We start from the raw sequence: 22,322 nt of genomic DNA on the forward strand, positions 1-22,322 counted from the left end.
TAGGAATAGGACCTAAAGACAATGGGTATCAAGTTATTTTGCTGATGCCCGTGTTTCTGACAGGTGTTTTGCCATTTGAGTTTTGCTGAAAATTCCGATCTACATTTTTTTGGGGGTGGGAAAGGGTAAATAAAGGGTGGGGGGAAGGTAAATAATTAAATGAAGGGTGGTTTGGGGGGACCCACCCATCCTCCCCCCAAAATAATGAGGAAAAAAAGTCAGTTTTTCAGCAAAACTCCTGTGGCAAAACACCCATCAGAAAAAAGGGGGTCGGTGAAACGACATGGGACCAAGCTATGGTACAGTTGTGCCAGACAGAGAAGGACAAACGCCCACCTCCACTTCTACTTTAATCAGCCTCCATATTAATGATTGGCTATTGAAAGGCTGAGGTACAAGAACTGGGATCTCTCGGAGGTGGTGCTTCACAATGTGTTGTCAGCCAGGTGACCTAATTCCCTCTTCCTGCAGATGGACTAGGTTTTCCAAATTGTGCAAAGAAGGGCAGGCTTGCTCCATGCTACTCTCTTCACCTCCTCTGATCCTGCCCTACCTCACCCATGTGCCACATGCTCGTTCCTCTTCCCACCCTGGGCTTATCCCCTACAGTTCGGGGTCTCACTCCTAACCCCACACATGAGCCAAAGCATGCGCTCTCGTGCCATACCTTGCTAGCTATGGTCTTGCCAGCCACATGCACTTCCCATTGATGGTAACCTCCAACCACTTCCTGGGGTCTTAACCCAACTGCCTCCTGTTGTCTCCAGGCAACCTTATCCTGATGTTGCCAACCAACCTCCTGCTGGTGTCTTCAACTAAGCTTCTCCCCTGATGACATAGACTAACTTCCTCCTGATGTCTTAACCTAACCCCCTCCTATTGTCTCCCACCAACCACCACCTGATGACTCAAACCAACATATTCTTATGTCTCAAACCAGCCTTGAGCTCCTAATGAAATGACTTGCGTCTGATGTCATAATCCCACCTCCTACATTTGTTTCCAATCTACCTCCTCTGTATGCCTTTTGTGTGTGTGGATGATTTGTGGTTTCATTTAAACCTTTATCATATATCAAACATTTCCATTTAAAAACAAAAAAAGAAAAGACTTGGGGATCAAGTCATAGGATCCAAAAATAAATGGAGCCAAAAGAGGAAAGGTTATTTTTTCCTTTGTATCAAGTCTTTGTCCAAGAGGATCAATTGATCAGTTCAAATACCGCCTTTAAGAAGTTAAAAAAAGAAGTCGGTGCAGCAAGGTTCTCTCCTCTTAAAAGGAAGACCCACATTTTTTTTCACTTCCAATGTGTTGCAGCCTTCGATTAATTTGCTCATATGTCTGGTTCTTAGGTCAGTCAGACTCTAGCAGAGCAGTGTGACGTGTTTTAGTGACTCCATGGTTTCTTTTTCTTGACAGAATCTACAATCCTCTGTCACAGATTTCCCATACATTTTCAGTAGTTGATTTGTAGGGTATTGGTCCAATCTGAAACAAAGGAATTGGTTTCTATATCAGCTATTGGGTGCTTTGGCGAGATATTTAGGAACAGATCCCCAGTTTCTCTCCTCTTGGGTTCCGATCAAATCATCTTGCCAAAGTTTAGTTTTTACCTTTTCTGGAAAGTTGATAAATTCTTCCAGGTCAGACTGCAGATTTTCGAGAATGGTGCGACAGCAATTAAGCCACTGCTTCATAAGGGCGTTGTCTGTTCTGTAGTGCTTGTTTTTCAAGATCTCGTATGGCACTGTCAGAGAAGGCATTGTAGTTTCCCGAAAAAGTGGCAACGATTTCCATGTCACTCGTTCTTGTTATGAAACAAGATCTAGTTCTTATCTAATTGAAGCTCTGGAAGCTATAATCAGTAGATTCAGGATCTTTTTCCGGAATGCTCCTTCCAGGGTAGGCCAAATTTTCCATCAAGTAAGGAGAAATGCCCCAGGTCCAAAAGTTAACAAAGGAAGCACCTTTAGATTGTAAAATGTTAATACCGGCAAGATTGAAAGATGATGCCTTGTTTCCTTCTCTTGTCTCCAGCCTCCTCTTCCCCAACTCTTCCTTCAAAAGGATGCCTTCTGCTGCAGCTTTCTCCAAACTCCTGCTGCCAGCTCCTACTCCAAACACCCACTCTACCGGACTGGGACTTTGGGCCTATATTGCCCAGTGAGCCCTTCCCTGGGAATGGATTCCTGTAGGGCCTGCACTTGTGGATGTGAATGATTGTGACTGGCTCTGATTGGCTACTTTGAATTGCTTCACCTGGTTTTGATTTGGGTTTGTGGGGCTGAACTAATCGTTTAAAAGGTTATTCCATCATCTTGAATTTCACTCCGTTCCACTGTGCAGCCCCACCATCTTCATGGTGTTCTTCTGGTGTAAAATGGCTAGGAAGCAATGACCGGCGCTCTGTGGATTTGCTACATGAAGATTAGCAAAATTAAAAGCATTGTTTGGCTTTATGCTGCTAGGCAACTAATGTGGCTTTAATTCATTAGGAGGCCTTGCTGCACTAGTGTCATAGTAAAATCTGGTGTGCCTCTGATGTCATGCTCGAACTCACTGAGGGAGTGCCGTTGGAAAATATGGTGTTACTCTGCCTATGTGGGTTTCTGCTATGGATTGTATTTATTTAATTTATTGTGCATTTGTTAGGCGCTTATACAAGTAAATTGTGCTTCAAAGCACCCACATGGCAACAGGTTGCAAGTATAGTAAGTGCTAGGGAGCGTTGGGCTGCAATAAGTGGGCAAGTGCAGGCCTACAGTGGGGTTAGGCAGTGCGTGCCGAGGTAAGTGCTGTGTGTAGGCAGAAGCTGAGGCGATTCACCAATTCAGTTTAAATCCTGCACTACATTAGGTTCCTTCACTGTATGAGCTTAAGTCTCTTAATGGCACAGTAGCTAAAACAACCATCTGATTTTGTTTTTTTCAAGGTCTGTGTTTTTGGGGCAGGGGAACCCATGTGCGTGTTATCGTAGACCTGCTTGCCTAATGGGAAAAAACATTACATTTTCTGCGTTAAATATTTATAAACCAGATTCGTTTTTCTGCCATAAGTAAAGCATGTTATCTGTTTGCCTTCTAGGAGCTGGAAACGTTTCGTGCCCAGATGCAGACCCAGTCTATGGAGATCAACAGACTACAGACTGAAAGACAGGAGCTGCTGCGCAAAATAGAAACAATTGTAAGGCACAAAAGATGCATTATTTCTATTAACTTTAGTACGCAATACAGTATGATTATTCCATAAGGAGCCTTGGCATATAACTGTGAATGTGTCCTTACTGCTGAAAAAATAACAATGCATCAATTATCCGATGGTTTTAAAAGTAATGATGAAATATTTTCAAACACATCCGCATTGTTGAATTCTTTCAACTTTATTTATTGCTACTTTCCCATCAGCCTTGGAATTGTGTGGTGTGCTTTTGCTTTTGACCGGTTAGTCACTTGTTCCAAACTCCATCGCAAGTTTGTGATCATTGGCATATTTTAGCATTAACAAACTGTCATGCTGTTATGTTTTTAAACTGGACAAACAAGACATACCAGCGTAGTTTGGTCCTGATTGACTCACTCTTCATCCATTGGATATCTGAGTTTAAATAGTGATTAGACATGGACTATAAAAATGATTTTGTGGACTCCAGTATTTGCACTTCTCCAACTACTTTTTGACATTATATTGCCACATCGTCGATGTGACAAAATAACTTCGACTCAGCAGAAGTACGGGGATGATTAGTGGCTAAGACACCTACTCAGCACCCACACTTTGAGAAATCAATGGTGATCCCAAACATAACAGGAAAAAACTGTATCTCTTTTGTCTTTTTATGGTATCATGGGCCGCTTGCCCATATTCTTAGAAGGGGAGTGAATGTGGAACCGTAGCAACCCAAACAACAGTGTAAACGTTGAAAATAAAAGAAAGTCCAATCCAGTTTCTATATATATATATATCATTTAATTAAATAAATCAATCCTACAACTTCCATTTAAAAGCACTATACAAACCCACCCCTGTAAAAGAAGGCAGAAAATGTAGAACAAATATGTGTAGGCACCCCGGTTCATTTAGATGAGGGTGGAAAGGCAAGAATTGCAGTAATTACACTTAAACGGATATCTTCTTTTTAGGAAAAAGATGACACAAGTACCTTAGCTAGTCTCTAGTGCCCCAACTATGAACCAAGGGGACAGGGGCTCTCCATAGTACCCGATTCCAGTTCAAGGGTTCAAACCAGGCATCAAGATATGATACTTGTGGGTCGAACCAGGTTTGGGAGCAGTGAGTCAAAGTGGAGTTAACTTTGAGTTGGGTTTGTGTGCTGCTCTGGCGGTTTGTAGGCAGTGAGCGATGCAGGTCGATAGATCACCAGCAGCGGTTGTCAATTGAGCCTGGTTCGAAACAGTACTGCTGGCTCGGGTCAGTGAGTAATGTAATGATCCAGCAGTTTGAGTCAAGCTGCGATGCAAAGTCCTGACAGTTCAATACTTGGTTCGATTATTCAGCAATTTGATGTTGTCTGCACAGTGTGCTGGAGCTGGGCAAGTGACAAGGTTAAGTAGAAGTGATGCAGCCTCAAGCCGAGTCGATGCTGTAGCAACAGTGGTTTCCCTAGCTCAAGTCAATTTTGCCTATCTTGTATGCACCCTAGCTCAAGTCAATTTTGCCTATCTTGTATGCACCCTAGCTAAAGTCAATTTTGCCTATCTTGTATGCACCCTAGCTCAAGTCAATTATGCCTATTTTGTATGCACCTTAGCTCAGGGGTAATCTTCTCCTTTTCCAAATATTGGAACCCCTACCCTAGGCCACATCCACTACACCTAATATGGCCTCCAACCACTCCAACAGGCCTCCATGCTCCGACTCCATCTCTCCCACCCCGTTCTTACCAGCCCTACTCACACACAAGCTGCACGTCCACCAACCAACAGCTAGCCCACCTACCACTGCAGGACTCAAGCCTAAAGCCACTGCCAAAATCACATCACACACCCCACCAGTGCACATAAGAAACTCTAGACTAGGAGCCTGCACATCCACAATACCCATTAAAAATCTCAAACACACAATGCAGCCGCTCCGCCCACCCACCACAATCACTCGTACCCCAAATCCACAACTTCTCACCACCAAACATCAAACCAACACCACCAAACACCACACCAACACTGCTAATGAAAACACACATGAACCCTCCCACATCCAACTGGCTCTCATCAATGCCAGATCTTTACAAGCCCATGCCACAGAAATACATGACCTAATCTCCGACTTAGAGCTAGACGCTCTAGCCATTACAGAATCCTGGCTTCACGAAGCTTCTGCACCAGCCATATGCCAAGCTCTCCCCACTGGGTACATCATCCTCCGTCAAGATAGACCAGCTCACAAAGGCGGAGGGGTGGCCTTAATAGTCAAACAAACACTGAAGGCTAGACAAATTAAACCCACCACACACGAGAGCTGCGATGCTCTATCAGTGAAAATCTCATTCTCACCAATCGACACTATGACAATGCACCTTATCTACCGCCCTCCAGGCCCACTCCTGAACTTTCAAGCCGACATTCTACACCTCATAGGGAACAACCTCAAACCAAGTACTAAAACCATACTCTTGGGACACCTGAATCTTGGGTTCAATGACACAAAAGACAAACACAGCAATACCTTTGCCAAAGCCCTTCTGGACCTACAATACATCCAGAGAGTTGACTCTGCTACTCACACCAAAGGCCGCATAATAGACTGGGTAGTCAATCACAACTGTAGGGTATATATCAGTTCAAACACTCCACAGCTGTGGACTGATCACCACCTCATCCACTTTCACATCCCTACGAACGCAGCTATCTCTCGAAACCTTCCCATGCCAGCTGCCTTAGCCAGATCTAAAAAACTTCTCACTAAAGAGAACATGTGCCCACTCCTAGAAGCCTCGGCACTAGCCTCACCCATCTCTAATAACCCTCAAGAACTAGTCAAACTCTACAACACTACAATTAAAGATGTCATCGATGCTATTGCTCCACTAGAGACTAAAAAAGCAAAACAAACTCTTCCACGTCAACTCATGGTTCAACCAAGACCTACAAAACCTAAAAACACTCAAAAGACAAGCTCTTAAAAAAAGGCAATCCTCCCCTCTACCCCCTTACGGGAGGCATACCTAACTATTGCTAAACAATACAAAATGGCCATAGCCAAAGCTGCCACATACAACACTAGAATTGACAATTCCCAATCACACTCCAAAGAACTATTCGCCATCTTCAATGAGTTAGTCATACCGCCCACGTCCAAACATCAAACGGTCAAAGACGAGAAATGGTGTAATGACATCCAGAAGGCCATGCTTGACAAAATAGACCTACTCCAAAAGAAAATCAAAGCCAACTTTGACAATCTACCTAGGTCTCCTCACAAAAGAAGGACTGCCCACATCCCTAACCACCCTACTCAACACAACAGCAACCCTCGACCGCCATTCTCCTTTAGAAAGGTTACCGCCCCTGAGGTCTTACTCATTATGAAACAAATAAAACCCTCACTCTGTAAAGGGGACATCTGTCCAGCAAACATAACCAAAGACTGCGCTGAGTCCCTAGCGCTGTTCATTGCAACCTTTATCAACGCATCATTTACCACTGGCTCAGTACCATCCTCCCTCAAGGAAGCCTGGGTTCGGCCACTGCTAAAAAAGCCCTCCCTAGACCCAGACTCGCCCAACAACTACAGGCCCATTACAACAGTGCCATTTTTGCTAAAAATCCTGGATAAGGCTGCCTATCTACATATACAAGCCTAGCTTGAATCCCACAACATCCTAGGCAAGAGACAGTCCGGCTTTCGCCCACGCCATGGCACAGAGTCAGCGCTACTCGATCTAAAAAAACCAACTCCTAAAAAACATGGATAAAGGCAAATGTGCTATCCTCCTACTCCTTGACCTGTCTGCTGCGTTCGACCTAGTCGACTATAAAACTCTAAAGACACACCTCATCAACACAGCTCACTTCTCCACTGAGGCCACAACATGGATCTCATCCTTCTTGGAGGGCCGATCCATGAGGGTCTACTGAGAGCAAGCAGCAGCCACTCCCTCACCCATCAACTGCGGAGTACCACAAGGCTCTTGCACCTCCCCTACACTATACAACCTATTCACACTCCCTCTATTCAACGATTTAGAAGAATTCAGCATAACATTCACCAACTATGCCGACGAAACACAAATTCTTCTCCCACTAACTGGTGATTACAAACAAGATCTAAAAACCTTACAAAAAACATACGCCATCATCCAGGCCTGGATGGCAGCCAACGGCCTTTGTCTCAATGGAGACAAGACAGAGATCTTATTGGTAGGCCCTAAAGAATCCCTCAGCAAGCTAGACAACGAGTACAGCACCTTCCTAATTTAGAACTCTGTAATCCCAGTCTCCTCTGCCGTAAAAACACTGGGAGTGTATCTACATTCTACCTTGTCCATGGAAAGACATGTTAGCTACACCTCCTCCTCAGCAGCCCTAACAACCAAAATAATCAATACAGTAAAGCCTCACCTATCCACCATAAACTGCCTCAACATCGCTAGGGCCACCATAGGTGCCAAACTAGACTACTGCAACGTCCTCCTTCTAGGCACCTCTGCCAAAAACATCAATAGACTTCAAGTCACTCAGAATAACGCCTTAAGAGCAGCCCTCAACATCCCCAGGAGGATCACATCTCCCTAGCAAGACAAAATGCCCATTGGCTCCCAGTCAAGGAGCGCATCCAGTTCAAGACTCTCATCATTACCCACAGATGCATATCCCGATCTGCACCTAGCTACCTAGCAGACCGTACAACCAGTTCAGACACTTAGACCCAAAAGGGACCTGTACGCTAACCAACTAGCAGTCCCCAACTTCAATAGAGCCAAAGCTGGAGGCTCTAGCTTTGAAGTCCTAGCGCCAAAAGCCTGGAACTCTCTACTGCCCAAACTGAGAGTGGAATCATCCCTCACAGCCTTCAGAAAGGCCCTGAAAACCACACTATTTAAATGATTCCTACTTTGACTGCAATGTCTATAAATGTACGTAAGATAGAACTGTACCATGCTCACTGTTCCCATGTAACCTCAGAACTTCTGTGACAGCTTTGTCTGTAACTTTGTATCCATTCATTCTATGATACTCGCCCATGTCAAGTAAACCTACTTGTAACAGCGCCACGATGCCCGAGTGTAGCTGTGCGCTTTAAAAATGCAAATAAATAAAAATAAATAAGGTGAGTGCCAAACACAGCACTATGGATACTGAAGGTTTAAAAGCAGCAATCTGTTTGAATGCAGTTTGAGCTGCTAAAACAGAAGACCTGGCTTATTTGACTCTCTGGATGCTGAGTACACTGCAGGGTGTTCAAGGTGAGTGCTCTTCACTCTCTGCTCTCCCAGCCTGTGGAGTTTTACAACAGAGTGATATAGCTTGGGCTTTAGCCAAGTCATCTCCAATGTGCCCTGGGAATGGATAGGGAGCAGAGCTTTCATCTGCCGTGGAGCACCTGTCTTCACCTGTGGATGAGGGCTTTGGAAAGGACTGCTTTCTGTTGTAGGCCAGAGAGAGAACTCATACGAGAAGCTATGTTTTCAACCTTTCTGGGTTTTTATTAAAGACAGAAAAGTCCTCACTTTGCCCTACTGCTACATTGCATGTTCCCTATTCTAAGAAAATAATTTAAAAAATTGGTGCTCGTGAGGCTGTCCTACAGAATGCAACGCTGTCCAAACCTATCTTTCATTTCTAACTGACCCTACAACTAACAGAAGAAACACAAACTTGGCACAGATTATGTATTTTTACTCCCCCTTGCTTGGTTTATGCTGGCTGATGCATGACCGCCTCCCAACAATGTTTCTGGAATGGGTCCCCTTGACTTCCCAGGAGGTGTCTTGCAGTTCAAACAAATCGTCTAGATTTCCACAAGGATACAAGGGGCACACACCTGGCCCACCCACATTTTAGTTCTGGCCTTTCCACACAGACCCAGCTAACAAGTCTGGAATTTGTAGATCTTGTAATTGGTCAACTGCTGTCTCTTGCTTACCCCTCCAGGGGTGTCTCAGATTAGTGCCAATAGGGATATCTTGTGGCCCCACGACGGACCTTCTGCCTCCACTGAGTATTTGATATACTATACATTTTCACCCCCTTGAGTGGCAGGGATTTGTAGCTCACACTGGGCTCTGGGATTTTATCCAGGTTTTCTCCTCTTGAGTTGCTCCGTTTCTCTGACCCCTTCTCCAGTATTTCTCTTATTCTGTTTTTCCTCTGAACCCCTGGTGGGTTATGTGCTTCAAATTCGTTCCCTCTTGAAATGTTGCTTTGCTTTCTGGCTTCACGAAAGCCCTTGTGGGTTGTGGCTTTCAACTTCACCCCTTTTGGGTAGGTGGTTTGCTTTCAGGATTCTAGTAACTTCCTGTGGCGTTCAAGCTCACCTCTATTGGATTTTCTTCTTGCTTTCTTCTCATCACCCCTCGCGGGTTATGGTTTTCGCTTCACCCCTTTTGGGTATTTCACTTGCTTTCTGACTTCTGATAACACTTTGTGGGTGGTGGTTCTCTAGTTCATCCCTTTTTGCTATTTCACTGGCTTTCGAATAACCCCTTGTGAGTTGTGGTTCTCAAGTTCATCCCTTTTCAGTATTTCACTCACTTTCTGATTTCTGATAAACCCTCAGAGGTTATAGTTTTCAAATTCACCATCTTCGCGTAATTGTCCTCACATTGCGCTGCTTTGGCACCTGGATCGCTTTCCGAGCGCTCTGGCTCACTGATTGAGCCCCACGGAGCTCAATCGCCCTCCTCGCTCTTCTTGGTAGAACCGTGTACCTGCTTCTTCGTGCAGGCCTTCTTTCGGCCGAGGTGGTCACACCTTCTCTGGCAGAACCGGCTTGTCATGCGGCCTGTTCCCTAATGCTTCTTTCGACTGTTAGTCTTTGTACCTCCAATCTTCCCTTTCACTCGTGGGTTGATCTTGCTCCTCTTGAGACCTTTGAGCTTGGGGCATCCAGCGTTCCTGGGCTCGGCAGCGTTCTGCTGGCTCTCCTCCAACTACATATGCGTTGTGGTTCTGCTTCCTGGATACGTCAGCTCCGCGCTACAGCTGCGTCTTTTTTTATGGTGTGGTCTCCGTCCAATTCTTCTGCCCCCAGCTGTCCATGTTTTACACCTTGGTTCCTCTACTCCAGATAAGAGTGTTGTCCCTTATAAGTCTCTTCCTATAACGAGCGACCTAATTCCATTGATTCTTTGATTCTGGTCTCTGGGAGGTGTCAGCAGCCAAACCAAGCATAGTTAACATTGTTATCAGTCCCCATGAGTGCAATAATCCTTTGACATTGGAGATGTTATTGCCTTGCTTACTGGGAGAGGCCTGATCTCCTGGGGATGGGGAGAGCGAAGGGGTGACACCCGGTGATATTCTGCTTGCCTGATTCCCTGGAGAGTATGTTGCATAGCAGGCTTACTTACCTAGTCTCAAACGGAGTAGCCCCCCCTTTGGGGAGAAGGGACATATTCCTTGGAATTGTCACATTTCCCAGCAGGTGTGACGATACAAGGTATCACATCACTTCTCACCCGCGGGGAGGAAGGTGAGCCTGCTAAGCAACATTTCCCCTAGAGGTGGCGGAAAGCGGGACCTCACAGGCAGAGACTCCACTCATGGGGACAAGGACTCCTGTTCTGTGATGAACTCCCTAACCCTCTTGCCCTTGACTCCATGCAATCCATTCATTCTTCTGAGAAACAATCGAAAGGACTACTGTATGTTATTGTAATATTCCTTCCATTCTTCCTGTAAATATTGATATCACCAAGATCAGGAAGACTAAAATGGGCATACAGCCTGCTCTCAACTCATCTTCCAGGAGTACTGTCAAGAAGATTGATGGAGTTATACAAACTACTCCTTTGACAAGTGCAGAAGGTATTGGGAAGAGGTTGCCTCAAACAGGCATGAAGAATACCCAATGGACACAAACAAAGGACTGCACTCTGCTGGGGAGGAACCAGCTGGAGAAGATAAAAACAGAGCAAGGACCCAATGAGAGGCGAAGCAGGTATGAAGCCTGGCAGACCCGGGACGTTCAAACCTTGGAGCAAAAGGCTTTGTCGGGGCAGCAAACCTCTAGTTGGGAGGAACCTGACAGCAGATTGCAGGAATCTTTTGCAGGCTGACCCTAAGCATGCTTGACTGGAAGCTGGAAACTGACTGACTGCGGCATTACCTCGGAGTCGGACCAAGCGGTCCATTAACTGCACCAACACCATCTGGTTGGGAACCCCGCGGTGCAAAAGCACGACAGCGGGAGACGGAAGGAGAAGCAGAGAAAATGTCCCATGGGAACGCATCAACCCACTACCCCAGGAAGAACCATTGATGTGACTCCAACAGAGAAGAGGCAACAGGAGTCACAGAGACCCGTTAAGGGATTGGCGAATGGTGCTGAAGCTACAGAAGACATTGAGAGTAATCGCCCTCATCTCAGTAATTGCCTCAACAGTATTGCAAGGAAAGAGAGCCTCTGGAGTAATCTCCCTCATCTCCAGAGTTGGGATAGAAGTATCAAGTAAGTGTGAAGATTACATCACTAGTGATCTTCCTCATCTCAGTTGTCAGAGACGGAAAGAACATGTTGGGAGTCGGGACTACTCTTCCCCCAACACACTATTATCAAAAGAGACATTCAGTTTAGAGTGTGCCATGAGAACAATCTCCTTTGTCAGAGTGGTAGAAGAAATCAAAGACATTGCACAGTTCCCCTTGTCTTCACTGACAAGGAAGATGTGATAAAACTGTATGTTGGAAACAGCAGGAGTGTTTGGCTTTTAAACAAACCCTATTAGAAGGCTTGAAAGAAGTGCAAAGGTGATGACACTTGTGTATAGGCGCATTATAAATGTCATATCATAAAAATTGTTGCAGGAAATTGCCCAAAGTTAGTCTGCAGCTGAACCAGGAAAAGGGAGTAATTCTCCTGGTTCTTTCATCTAAATTGTGGAATCGGAAACTAAGGCAAACGGTTAGTAAACAGCAGCTTGGAGGCTGGCCAAGTCAACCAGAAGGAGATTAGTTGTTTGTTTAATATTTATTATGCGCACCTTACCCGAGGGTATCAGGGCGCAGACAGTAAGAAATCATAAAGCTTGGTACACAGGTTACATTGGTTACAAAAGAAATGGCAAAACAACTAATCTAGCAGTTATTAGTGTATAGGTACATACAGTAGACCGTGGTAAGGAAAATATAGACAGTCTATATACAGAAGGATGTACAGTTATTTACAAGTGTGGTCAAGTTCTGCAGGTTCATTTATCATCATTCTCTAGGAGCCATATAATCAGATTTTGCCTAAATTTGGTAGAGGTTTGGTCCGTTCTGAGTGTGGTAGGTAGTGAGTTCCACAGTTGAGCTGCTTTAACTGGGAAACTGGCACCCCCAATGGTGGATGGTTTAAAGCGAGGCATCGGAAGGCAGTTGAGTTAACTAATCTCGTAGGTGTAGTAGATGTTTTTCTAGAAAATCTTTCTATTCGATATCGTGGTGCTTTGTTTAGGCTTTTATGGATGAGGGAAGCTGTTTTTAGTTTGATTTTCTCATGTGTGGACAGCCACTTGTATTTCCTTCTTGTTTCAGAAATATGTTCTTTCGTAGAGCTAATGAGTGCAGCTCTAAGGGCGTTGTTTTGGAGTATCTGTATTTTGTTAGTAATGTATTTATTGGCTCCAATGTATAGGGCATTACAGTAATCTAGTTTAGATATAATGAGGGCTCTAGCTAAGGTCATACAGCTGTTGGATGAGAGGAAATGTTTGCCAGCTCTAATTAGTTTGCATGTGTATGCTGTAGAGGAGGCTAGGGAATTTACCTGTTTAGTGAATGTTAAGGTGGAAAACCCAATGTTTTTACTTCCTTGGCAACCTTAATACGGTTCCCATCAAAGATGAAAGATGAGTAATTTGTGCCAAGTCTGGTGAGAAGAGATGCAGATGCCAGGATATGAAGCTCTATTTTATCATCGTTCAGACAGAGGCCGTGAGTGGCCATCCATGTCTGAACGCTGCTGTAAATTCTATTCACCAATACTAATTCCTTGCTATAGTCCCCAGTAAGTGGTAGGAGGATCTGGGTGTCATCTACATATAATTAGTGTAGGTGATACCCAGACGGTCCAAATCATCAAACGGGGGCTTGGTGACTATATTATACAGGGTTGGAGAAACACATGAGCCCTGGACCACCCCGCAAGTGATGGGGTCCGCAGCTGCAGATGGCGAGAAAACCCTCCTGGTTCGGTCGCTGAGGAAGGATTGTATCCACGCTCTAGCCTCGCTGGAGAAATGGGCAGCTGAATCCAGGTGGCTACATAAGACGTTGTGATCCACCAAGTCGAAAGCCGCCGACAGGTCCAGGAGGAGGAGGAGTAATGCAAGTTTTCCATTGTCTCTTAATTTGTCTATTTGGGCCTTAAGATTAATGAGTGCTGTTTCTGTGCCGTGTATTGCCGGAAACCAGATTGACGAGAGCCTAAGAGTTGGATAAGTAGTAGGAAGTTCTGGAATTCAATATATACTTCCTTCTCTAAGATTTTCAACAGGAATGGTACAGTGGTGATGGGTCTGTAGTTGGTCGGTATGGCGGGGTCTAGCGTTTGTTTTTTAAGGAGTGGGAGTACCCAAGATTCCTTAAGATTGCTAGGTATCGTGCCGGATGTAAAGGAAGCATTGATAAGTTTGGTAATGAAAGGTGCTAGATCCCTAGCAGCGTCCTTGAAAAGTTGTGCTGGGCATTGGTTGCCCTTATAGTTAGATGGTTTGAGACCCAATATAACTTTATAAACCTCTATAACGGAGACTTTCGAGAAGTGAAATTGTGTGAGATGTTTTATTTTAGCTGGAACTGTTTTGTTGGGTGGTGTGGTAGCAGTTAGTGACGCTTTCTTTAGTGCTATTTTGTTTTGAAGGTTAAAGACTTTGTTGGCTAGCGTATGCTGGATATCAGAACACCATGTTTTGTCTTTGACACAATTGTCTTGGGATATGTTAGGATTTTCTAATTCTTTTAGAATCGTGAAGAGCTCCTTCATACTAGAATTTGCTTGCGTAATTCTGGTATTGTAGGTTTTTTGTTTGGCCAAGAGTATATCTTTCTTGTATTGGGATGACATTTTATTCACTTTAGTTGGTTTTCTACGGTGGAATGAAGTTTCCAGGCAGTTTCGCATTTTCTTTTGTCTAGTCTTAGGTTTTTTAAATGTGGAGTAAACCAGTTGTTGAGGTGGCTTTTGGGTTTACTATTTCTGAGTTTTAGTGGGCCGGTATTATGAAGAGTTGTGTTCATTTCTTTGTTATATTCTTCAACTAGGAGGCTAGGATCCATGTTGTCATGTAGGGAGTTAAGGGTGGGCAGGATACAAGGGAGTAGTTTGTCTGCTGTGATATTTGTCTTGTTTCTCGTAAGTGTAGGAAGGGCAAGAGGTGACTGTAGGGTGGGTCTTTTAGTTGCTAGTGTAAAAGATATCAGGTAATGGTCAGTCCAAATCTGGGCTGAGATGGAGGTGATGGAGACATTACAATTATGATCTGCGACCCAATCGAGACTTCTCCCTTTATTATGAGTTGGTTCTTTCACTCTCTGGGTGAAGCAGAGTTCTGTCAAGATGGTAGCCGCTGCAGTGGCTTGTTGGTCGTTGGCGTCATTAAAGCCTATATTAAGGTCTCCTAACAGTAAAGTTTGGGAAGTATCCTTTAGGTTTTCCGATAGAATCGTGGAAAGGTCTTCAATAAAAGTATTAATAGGGCCGGGGGGTCTGTATATAAGGTGGAGTTGGCTGTGGGTATTTAAATTGACATAACTTCAAATGATTTGATATTAGGCGAAGGTGATATTCTCATGGAGAGATTAGCTTTGACAATGATAGCTAGTCCTCCGCCTCGAGCTTCGCCTCTATCAACTCTGAGGATTGTGTAGTTATTTGGTACGGCTAGGGTCAGCGCAGGGCCTGCTGCCTCGTGAAGCCAAGATTCTGTGACAGCGATAAAGTCGTAGTCTTCTGTTAGGATGACTTTGGCTATTTCTGTGGCATGAGCGACTAAAGATGTTGCATTTATTAAGGCTCCTTTAAGGTTAGGAGTGGGTATATCTGGGGGCGGTGGGGTGGTGCTGTCTGGAGCAGCTGAAGAGAGGCGAGTCCTAGTTCTTTTTGTGTAGGGCTTGTTGTTGGTACTATTAGTAGTGTGACTAAGCTTTAATGAGTGTTTGTGAGGTACTTTACTCTGGAGGTTAGACGTAGCCTTGTATCTGATAAGTGGATCAAATATTCTAGGTAACCGTGCTCGGGGTCTGAGGTTTCTAAGCACAGTGTTGCAAGGGATCGTTTGGAGAGGTACGTTGGACTTGTACATGGGTAGTTTAGGAGGCAAGGTATGATTGTCCAATATATCTGCTATCCAAGTTGGTGTAGACATTGTGTAGAGTACCATTAGCCTAAGTAGGGCACCCAGGTAGACTAAATTAGACAGTGAGGGGTACATAATGTATTAGTATAGCGTGCAATATGAGAATACAGTTAATTAACAATAAGGTGTTAACTTTGCATAGAGTGCGGCTGTTTACTATAGGGGTAACTGGAGGCATTCGCTAGTGGACTAGTCCAGTAGTAACAGAAGTAATATTTTTGTCAGTGGTCGATGTGGATTGTCATAAACATCAATTGACTGTGACGCTATGGTAAGGATAGCATGTCTAGGAGCTAATAGACTATACAACACTGCTGGCTGGCCCAAGTAGTGTAGGCCTCTGCATCTCCTATGCAGTTTGGTGAAGTATAGGCTAGTAGACAGTTGTAAGTTAGTAATTATTTACAGCAGTATGCATAAACACTAATTTTATAACATGTGAATACGATCCGCTGGTTTTGCAAGTGGTCATCATGTGCTTAAGGAACAGTCGGCTCAATTTACACATGTGCATCGCATAAATGTTGTAAGGTTACCCATACAGGGGCTCTTGGTCAGTTTAGCAGTGGTACAGTAATGCAATGTATTTCTCTATTGGCAGTGGCCACTGTGTATCTAGTCAGTCAAAATTGGCTTGCAGTATATGCACATTAACATTTGGCATCGTTCGTACGTATATGCGAGAGAATGATCTTATTGCGGACAAGCGCATAACAAAGCAGAAAATGTGGCTTGCGCTTTAGAGCGATGGGCAGTTAGTCAGGTAGGTGTGCCGGAGCTAGACCTTTAGACAGTGTGGCAATGAATAGGCAGCTTACCGGCGGTGAGCAACGTTGTCCAAGTGTGTACACGTGTCGATTGAGAGCATGAGTGAGACGGGCAGCAGCAGTCAATGGGCCAGGTGATAATGGGAGATAGTTAATGCGAGATCTTAGACTGGCGTAGTAGGGCCGCCTTGCCGCAGCGTCCCGGGGCGAACAGGGGTGGAACAGGGCCATTTTCCTCGGTCCTTCCAAGTGCCGGCTTCCGCCTACCGGTATAGGGGATTGGATGATCAACGAAGCTGGTTACTTAGCAACTCAAGGCAGCCTCGTTTCAATGCCGCGTTGCAACCGCCATTTTGGGGTCAGGCCACATATGAAGAAAAAATGGTGGATCACCGATGCAGAGATGTGCAAATGCATGGGCGAAGCTCTAGGAAGGCAGTAGGGCTCAGAAGGCAGGTACAATTGGCATCAAATGGGCTAGATAGCCATGAATTAGCCTCGCCAGATATGTTGCTTCACTGGATGGTGCTTGTGTGATAGTCAGGCATCACAGGCAGATTGCTGGAATGGAGCACTTTGGGTCGGAAGTGGTCATGAGGGGCAGCGAAGGGCTCCAGCCCTCTCACCCTTCTGGGAGAGAAGATGAATGATGCTCACAGGGTGGAACAGGGCCTTTTTCCTCAGGCCTTCCTCCGAATGCTGGCTTCTGCCTACCAGTGTAGAGGATTGGATGATCAATGAAGCTGGTTGCTTCGCAACTCAAGGCAGCCTCGTTTCCGTGCCGCGTTGCGACCGCCATTTTGGGGTCAGGCCGCATATGAAAACAAAATGGTGGATCTCTGATGCAGAGGTGCGCAAATGCACTGGCAAAGCTCTAGGAAGGCAGTAGGGCTCAGAAGGCAGGTACAATTGGCATCAAAGGGGCTAGATAGCCATGAATTAGCCTCGCCAGATATGTTGCTTCACTGGATGGTGCTTATGTGTTGGTCAGGCACTAGGAGAACTGTGGGACTAGGAGAAGGGAGGGACGCTGGGAAAAGACATTGAGGGGTATTCAATATTTATTTTAACTCACTAAACACCCTTCCCAACATATTTTAGGACTGGTGCAATTATATAAACAAACTCCAGTCCTAGAATATTTGGAGAAAGTGTTGGCTAGTGGGTTAAATCACTGGGTACCGAAGGGAGTCATTCTCCTGGTATTCTCTAGCAGTGCAGAACTTAAACTATTATCAGCAACTAATAGAAATATGCCCCTAGGGCTGGTGCCATTGCACCAGGAGAAGGGAGTCATTCTCCTTGAGTTGTTTATGTTAATGTGTTTTGTTAGTTGTAGGACTAGATGAGGTTAGTTTGGACAGAGGACAGGACATTTTGAATTTGACAACCACCCTCACCAGCACCCAAGGTCGTCTTTAGTTGGGTAGGGAAAACCTTTAGAGATTGAGGAAGATGGAGCTTTTTCATTATTATGTAAATAAGGATTGGTGTAAACATGCCACCCCTTTGTCCGACTCCTTACTCAAGCATGCCATACAGGGTCCAAATTAATTCTTCCTTATGTCTTTGAAGGTTTAGAAGTCATTGAAAGCAGGAGTGAGCACTTCAAAGAGACCACCAGACATTCTGGATTCTGTTGGGGACACGTCCTTCTGTGCTTGGTCCAGTTTAGGTGAGGCCCAGGGGTTGCAGGTGCAGAGGTTGTTTTCGGGTGCAGGATTTAGTTTCGGTCGGTCATGGTGCCTATATTATGGCTCCATGTACTGGCCAGCTGAAAACCATTGTGAGGAACTGAAGACTACTGTAGAGGAGGAGACCGCCAGACAGAAAAGATGATTTGCCATGGGAGTCACCACTGTCAGGTGGCAACAGGCGATCTTCGGTTGCCAAACAAAGGAGCATGCCCTACACGGCTTCCATTGGGATTAGAAGGCTGAAAAATCAGGAGTAGGCGTCTTGTAGCACACGTTGAAGATCTACCAAGTTCCATGGATGGACTGCAGTGAGGTAGCGCAGGAAATCGGCGTCAGTCCGCTTGGTGGTCCAAGGATGCTTCTGAAGGCTCAACAGGCATGGATCCTCGAGTAGGGGTCGAGACTAGGTGTTCCCACCTGTCTAGTGATCGAAGGACTTATGAGGACCTTCTTGAAATCAAGACAGAGGAGCAGGGCATCACCAGGACTTTGCTGGAGGTGATGCCGGTCAGCTACAACAGTCCTTCGACGGGCCGAAGGCTGCTCTTCTTCATAGGGGTCTTGGCTCCAACGATGATCTGTGGAATGGCTGCAGGAGTCCTCTTTTTATCCAAGATTGGAAGCACACCTAAGTCCACCAATGGTAAGGATCTGCACGATAAAAACTGGCTTCTGGGGGAAATGTCTGGAAAGAGAGGAAGGGCCCCAAGGACTGAATAGGACTGAAGTGTATGAAGATACAACTTAAGGGAAGCGGGGGGCGGGGAGCCGGTGGCCAGAGGGAGGGGGTCTAGGTAGGTAGGGGGATAGATGGCAAGGAAGGCAGCAGGGAGGGAGGGGCAATAGTATTTTGGGGGAGTTTTGGGGATTAAGTTGGAATGGGTTGTTTACCAATTTGATGCAAAGTCTTGTTCCTGATCTGTGGGAGGGAGGTCTGTATGCTCTTTTGTTAAGAATGGGAGATGTGTAAATTGATGTTTGTTATGCCAAACCGGGGGATGTGGAACTGACTTTAACAGAACTGTCAATAATACAAAAAGAAAACTTGTAAAAAATAAATAAAATAAACTGGCAGGGACTGTCAATCATGGAGGGCCACTGGCCAAACATTCTGCCCAGCAACAGACACCAGACAGTCCCAGCCCCCACATCTGACCACAAACACAGACCACCACTTTGTCCGGTAAAGCAGAAGCTTTGTCTGTGAAAGTGGTTTCCATATATGGCAGGAAGAAGGCCAAAGAACAATGTGGCCAAATGACAGGTGAAAATCTTGGGTCACAGCCATTTTAGAGTTTATCGTACAGTTTAAGGTATTATGCAATTTTATTTATTACATCTGTAGCCCACTCAGTCCCTCTAGCTCACAGACTCTGTTCTAAATGTACACAGGGGAACTGCAAAACCATTAGTTCCCCACTGCTGGGACGGTGTACTTGAGCCCTTTTTTCAGGGAGTTGCCTACAACTAGTCAACACTGACTCCCTTCCGCTTTCCATGGCTTGGCTCAACTGATTGCATTGAAGGCCAAGCTGTCATCTTCAACTTTTAGGAGGGAAGCAAGGCAGTTTGTAAAACCTATAACATTCAATAAGGGATTGTCCTAACAAAGATGTTAATAAAAAAAAACTAACAGGTCAGTAAACTACTAACAAGAGCATTTTTTGTCTTCCGAGGGTGTGATTCTACCAGTTAGGGACACCAGCAATGTCCAGTCCTTCAGGTACGAAGTCTTGTTGTCCGTATCCCAGGGGCAACAAAGGACCTGCATTTGATCAACTGGCTCCTACCCAAGCGTTCCCTCCAGATTTGAATTCCAGGTAGAATCCAGACTTTCACGAACAATCTGATTCTGGTCACTACTGTTTCTGTTTCAGAGAGGCCATGACATTGTTTCCCATGTGTGACTTGATAGGAACCTAAATTCTGAGGATACAGGAGACTCGAGCTCAGTAGTTTTCATACAGCCAAGTGTGTGAGGTGTGACAAATTGAGGTAATTTGTCCCTTCTCCCCAAGCCTTCTCCCCAAGAGGGAGCCCCCCTGCCCCCCCAATAAGGCTAGAGAGGTGGGCACGCTCTACAACACCCTCCCTAATGGTTGAATCAAGTGGGTCCTCACTGGGAGAGACTCCCCCCTCTTCGGACAAGGACTCCCTAAAGGATAACCCAAAGTTGCATACTTGGAACTATCAGATCTACAAAGGAATACGTTAGTTCTCTCTTCAGATACATACGTGTCTGAAGAGAGAACTAACATATGTTGTCAACATGAAAAGGACGCATTTCACTTTAAATAGAAATCCCCCATTTAAGTGAGACGAGGATACTGGAGTAGAGAGACGCAGCAACAAGCAGAAGGAGAGAGATGCGAACATCAGCCAGTAAAGGCCCAGGGCGGCATAGCAGATGAGAGGGGAGGAGACTCTGCAACCCGCGGAGCCCACAAGTTTGGAAACTGCTCACGGCCGAAAGCAGAGTGCTGGACGCACAGCGTCCTTTGAGAAGGAGCATGTCAGAAGCTGATGGTGGTGGCGTGACCACAGTGACTTTGTGGTGGACCAGCAGTTCATAAAACAATGACGAAACCCCTAAGTGGTTAAAAATGTCTACCATCCGGATACCTGCAGGACGACCAAGCCGCACCGAAGGCTAGCATGGATCACAGTAAAGCAGAGTCAACGGAGAAGCCGAGAAACCAAAAAATACTACAAACCCTGAGTGAATGAAGGCTCCGGACATGAATCATAATGAGAGAAACCCGAATGCAATACATATTGAGAGAGAAACAACAATTAAGAGACAAATGCCTAGGTCAGATACTATATACGTCAAGTCAGAGACTATATGGTATGTTAATGTTTATTTGTAAAGCGCCTATACACAAGGCAAGTGTTTCAAGGTGCTCAAGGAGGGAGGGAACAGGGGAAAAAAACAGTAATTCAGAGCCCTTGAGTTTCTGAACGATAACCAGTCTGACCAGGCAGATTAAGTGGGTTGCCAGACATTTCGGCGAAAAAAATTGGTCGACCAGACAAATGGTCGAACCAATTTGGTCGAAAACCAAATGGTCGATTTTTTTTTATTTTTTTATTTTAACCCTTTTTTTTGGGGGGGGGGTCCCCCCCCCCAACCCCCTTTTTTTCTCTAAAAACCCCTTTTTTAACTAAACGAAAACCCGAAAAATAAATATATAAATAAAAAAAAAAATTCGACCATTTGGTTTTCGACCAAATTGCAGTCGACCAGTTTTTTTTCGACGAGTTGACTGGACACCGATTAAGTGCATGTAATAGTTAACAGTGTAGATGACCACAAATAGATCTGACGACGATTCTGCAGTTTTTCCGAGAGCAGAGGCGCAACCATGCAGGAGGGGAGACAGGGAGGAAAAGATAGACTATCTTTAAGGCACGGTATAGAAGAGGGGGAGGAGGGCAAGTGCAGGGGGTGGGAAATCAAGATGCCCCAATTGGTCAGAAACTGGACAAGTGCTGAGAGATGCCATTCTTAATGGGTAATTGACCGAGTGCAGTAGCAATGCGGCAAGTGCAGGCCTTGAGGGAAGTGCTGGGGGACTGGCAAGGGTGCTGAGGACCTGTGAGACTCTGAGGTACTCCTGGCGGCCAGACAGCATGCTGTGTGGTAAAAGGAAGGAGAGAAGGATAGAGCAGAAGAGAGGTTAGCAGGAAAGAGGGAGAGAGAAGGAAGAGGAATGTCTTAAGGAGTTTCCGGTATTTAAGGAGCTCAGGCTCAAGACGGAGGGGAGCAGGGAGGCTATTCCAGAGGGAGGCCCCAGCTGAGGATAAAGATTTCCCTCCAAATCTCTGCTTAGAGAACCAGCTCACTCGCAAAAGGTTGGAGGTAGATGAGCGGAGGGCCCAGGATGGACAGTATTTAGGAAGGCAGCGGTGAAGATAGGTGGGTCCCAGGCCCCAGAAAGCCTTGTGGACAATGCAGAGGGTCTTGAACTTGATCCTTGCAGCCACGGGGAGCCAGTGGAGGGATTAAAGAATAACAATAAGGCCTAACTTTCCCCATATACTAGAAGGAGAATCCTATCAACAGAAAGAATACTAAGAATTAAAAAGAAGAGAAGAAAGCCCCAAGAGGGAGAATAGGAGAGTCTGTATTTCTCCGTCCTGGAAAAAGGGGAAAGTATCCTAAACCTAAATGAAAGAGAATGTAATGACAAATATAAAGAAACCCCTAGAGAATGTGAAAGACAAGGACTATCTAGAAAAGAAGTGAACTATAATCACCTGGAAGGCAAATCCCAAACAGGGAAGCAACATTGCGCAAAACCCATGAATGCAGATCAAAGTATTTGTCTAAGGTCAAAG

The 22,322-nt window shown here is 45.3% G+C and overlaps 1 protein-coding gene across 2 annotated transcripts in view; it reads left to right on the forward strand.

The window, feature by feature from the left end:
• USO1 (USO1 vesicle transport factor) overlaps window positions 1-22,322 on the forward strand; it is a 1,608,467-nt gene that overhangs the window by 1,350,773 nt on the left and 235,372 nt on the right. For both annotated transcript variants that reach the window (XM_069630579.1, XM_069630578.1), the window contains one exon: window positions 3,085-3,183. In XM_069630579.1, coding sequence (XP_069486680.1) covers window positions 3,085-3,183 — 99 coding nt within the window. The remainder of the gene's footprint in view (window positions 1-3,084; window positions 3,184-22,322) is intronic.

This window comes from Ambystoma mexicanum, chromosome 6q (genome assembly GCF_040938575.1).
Source record: "Ambystoma mexicanum isolate Mex_15411 chromosome 6q, UKY_AmexF1_1, whole genome shotgun sequence".
NCBI lineage: Eukaryota > Metazoa > Chordata > Amphibia > Caudata > Ambystomatidae > Ambystoma > Ambystoma mexicanum.